Genomic DNA, 3,086 nt, shown 5'->3' with positions numbered 1-3,086 from the left:
GAGTGCCTCAGACCGCCCGCGCTACTGCCTGAAGTAGCCCCCCCTGGCTGCCGCCATGAGGAGAACTAGATCAAGGCAGAGGCAACGGAACTCCACCCCTTTGAGGAAACAGAGCTTGGCCCGTGACTCCGAGATGATCATCTTCCTGCAATGAGAACATGACTCATCCACAAACGCCACCTCAGCGTCCAGCGCCAGGTAACGACCGCATCCAGAAACGCCCGGGTGATACGTTGTCTATAGCAAGACCCACATCGTCTTTACAAAGACGTAACGTCAAGTTTGCTACGCAATGTCGTCTTTAAAAAGACACATCCGAAATTGCTCTTTTAGGGAAAAAGCTCTTTTAGCATGCTGAAGCGCACAGGGGAGATGGCCGCCTGCAACACAATCAGGGGGTAGTGCAGCCTGATGTGTGCAACCCACTCGACACGGGAACCCACCACCGCTGAAGCGTCATACCGCCAACACGAAGAGCTCTCAAAGAGCACGCTGAACTCGTTCAGTATTCTTCTCTCAGTAGAGTAGTCAGGAGCAGAACGATGTGATCGCTCGGCTCCGAAGCGAAAAGCTGAATATGCGCTGCATCTGCTGCCTACTTATACTCACGCTGTGATCAGCGGCAGCTGGATGCAATAATCGCATGCTAATGTGCATTGGCTCGTTTAGTTTACACTCGAAGTAGATTGGTCTCTCTAAGCGAGATCCCAATTCGACGTGATGTTGGGAGTGACCGACTGAAAGGGAACAATAAACGATATGGCAAGACAAAAATTTAATAATTAAACCAAAGTTTGACCAATTAGAGTAATGTGAGGCTAAAACATATAAATATGATATCTGGATCACTGTCAGACATGGCATTTAGTGTTTCTAATACCTACCTTCCATAAATCGCCTTTTTTTTTTTTTTATTTAACTTTATTTATGAAACTGATAACCGCTAAATCAGTGAGTGAAAGACGTTGCCTAGAAATTTATAATGTTAAAACATAAGCGGCAAGAAAATGACAGCGCGAAAATACATGCATTATATAGCGGGTAAATTTGACCCACTGGCGCTTATAAGTATAAATGCCTCGTTTTTTGATCTGATTTTATCTAAATAATTTTTAACAACATTGGATTGTAAATTACATAATTGTAGTAAAAGTCAATGACTAGGAGACTTGAATGTTTTATTTTAAATCTTTTATGTACATTTGAAAAATAGCCACGGGTAAAATTTACCCCGTGGCGCTTCTAGTGTTAAAGGATTGGTTCACTTCCAGAATAAATATTTCTTGATAATTTACGCACCCCCATGTCATCCAAGATGTTCATGCTTTTCTTTCTTCAGTCAAAAAGATATTAAAGTTTTTGAGGAAAACATTACAAGATTTTTCTCCAAATATTGGACTTCAATGAGGAACAATAGGTTGAAGTTCCAAATTGCAGTTTCAGTGCAGCTTCGAAGGGCTCTACACGATCCCAGCCGAGGAATAAGAGTCTTATCTAGTGAAACAAACAGTCTTTTTCTAAAAAAAGTTTCTATACTTTTTAACCACAAATGCTCGTCTTACACTAGCTTGACCTCACACATTACGTAATCACGTTGGAAAGGTCACGCGAGATGTAGATAGAAGTACTGACCCAGTGTTTACAAAGCGAACATGCAAAGAAAGTAAAACACCCTTACAAAAAATTTTAAAACAATGATGTCGGATGCTTTTGAAGTTGGAGGGGAAAATGAGATGGAGTTTTTTGCCCTACCCTACCTTTTTGAACCGAAGTACACAGATGAAAACTAACCTTGCATGACTTCCAACGTGATTACGTAATGTGTATTTGGACCTTCAACCCGTTGGCTCCCACTGAAGTCCACTATATGGAGAAAATTCCTGGAATGTTTTCCTCAAAAACCTTAATTGTGACCATAGACCACAAAACCAGTCATAAGGGTCAATTTTTCGAAATTGAGATTTATACATCATATGAAAGCTGAAAAAATAAGCTTTCCATTGATGTATGGTTTGTTAGGTTAGGACAATATTTGGCCAAGATACAACTATTTGAATATCTGGAATCTGAGGGTGCAAAAAGAATCAAAATATTGAGAAATATTCAGTTTTAATATATTTACAGTAGGAAATTTACGAAATATCTTCATGGAACATGATCTTTACTTAAAATCCTAATGATTTTTGGCATAAAAGAAAATAATTTTGACCCATACAATGTATTTTTGGCTATTGCTACAAATATACCCCAGCGACTTAAGACTGTTTTTGTGGTCCAGGGTCACAATTTATTTTCGACTGAAGAAAGATAGTCATTAACATTTTTGGTTGACATGGGGGTGAGTAAATTATCAGGAAATGTTTTATTCTGGAAGTGCATTATGGGCTTCAATCATTTCTATTTAAAGTTATTGTATCTTAGATGTGTTATATACTGTTATATAATATCTCATGTTCATCTTTCTGTCTTCCAGTTGGGTCAGATATTACGGAGTCCTTTCATGAAGTTTGTCGCTCACGCTGTGTCGTTCACCATCTTCCTGGGTCTGCTGCTTCTGAATGCGTCGGACCGGTTCGAGGGTGTGAAGAACCTCCCCAACGAGACCATAACGGATCATCCGAGGCAGGTGTTTCGTGTCAAGACCACGCAGTTCTCCTGGACTGAGCTCCTCATCATGAAATGGGTTCTTGGTAAGACCTGGGTCAGGGTGTGTGTGTGTGTTATTCTGACCCCCGCAGTGCTGTCTGTCTGCACAGATAATGGAAGGTAAAATTATTCTGATTATAGATGCGTTTCAGTGGTGTGTTTCACCACATCTGTATGCACGCATGTGTGTAAGAAAAAATAAGGCAGGTTTTATTCCATTTTGAGAGAACCTCATTGTCAAGTGATTTGTTTTTATAGTAATTTAATTAAATAATAATAGTTTTATTAATATTTAGGGTCAGGGATTTGAACAGCCACTGGTACTATTTCTCAATTCATTCAGTTTGCTGAGAGATGTGCTATTACTTTACAATTCTTATAACCTAAACTTTTTTATTATACTTTTTAAAAATAATTGTATCAATATGTATGTATATATA

At 39.1% G+C, this 3,086-nt stretch overlaps 1 protein-coding gene across 1 annotated transcript in view; it reads left to right on the top strand.

Moving 5' to 3' along the window:
• Positions 1–3,086, top strand: part of LOC107654649 (short transient receptor potential channel 7-like) — an 82,364-nt gene that overhangs the window by 50,466 nt on the left and 28,812 nt on the right. Inside the window, exon 5 of the mRNA XM_016441827.1 lies at positions 2,474–2,690. Within this exon, the coding sequence (XP_016297313.1) occupies positions 2,474–2,690 (217 nt within the window). The remainder of the gene's footprint in view (positions 1–2,473; positions 2,691–3,086) is intronic.

This window comes from Sinocyclocheilus anshuiensis, unplaced genomic scaffold (genome assembly GCF_001515605.1).
Source record: "Sinocyclocheilus anshuiensis isolate Anshui unplaced genomic scaffold, SAMN03320099.WGS_v1.1 scaffold675, whole genome shotgun sequence".
NCBI classification, from domain to species: Eukaryota; Metazoa; Chordata; class Actinopteri; order Cypriniformes; family Cyprinidae; genus Sinocyclocheilus; species Sinocyclocheilus anshuiensis.
This window is presented reverse-complemented; position numbering and strand designations above follow the sequence as displayed.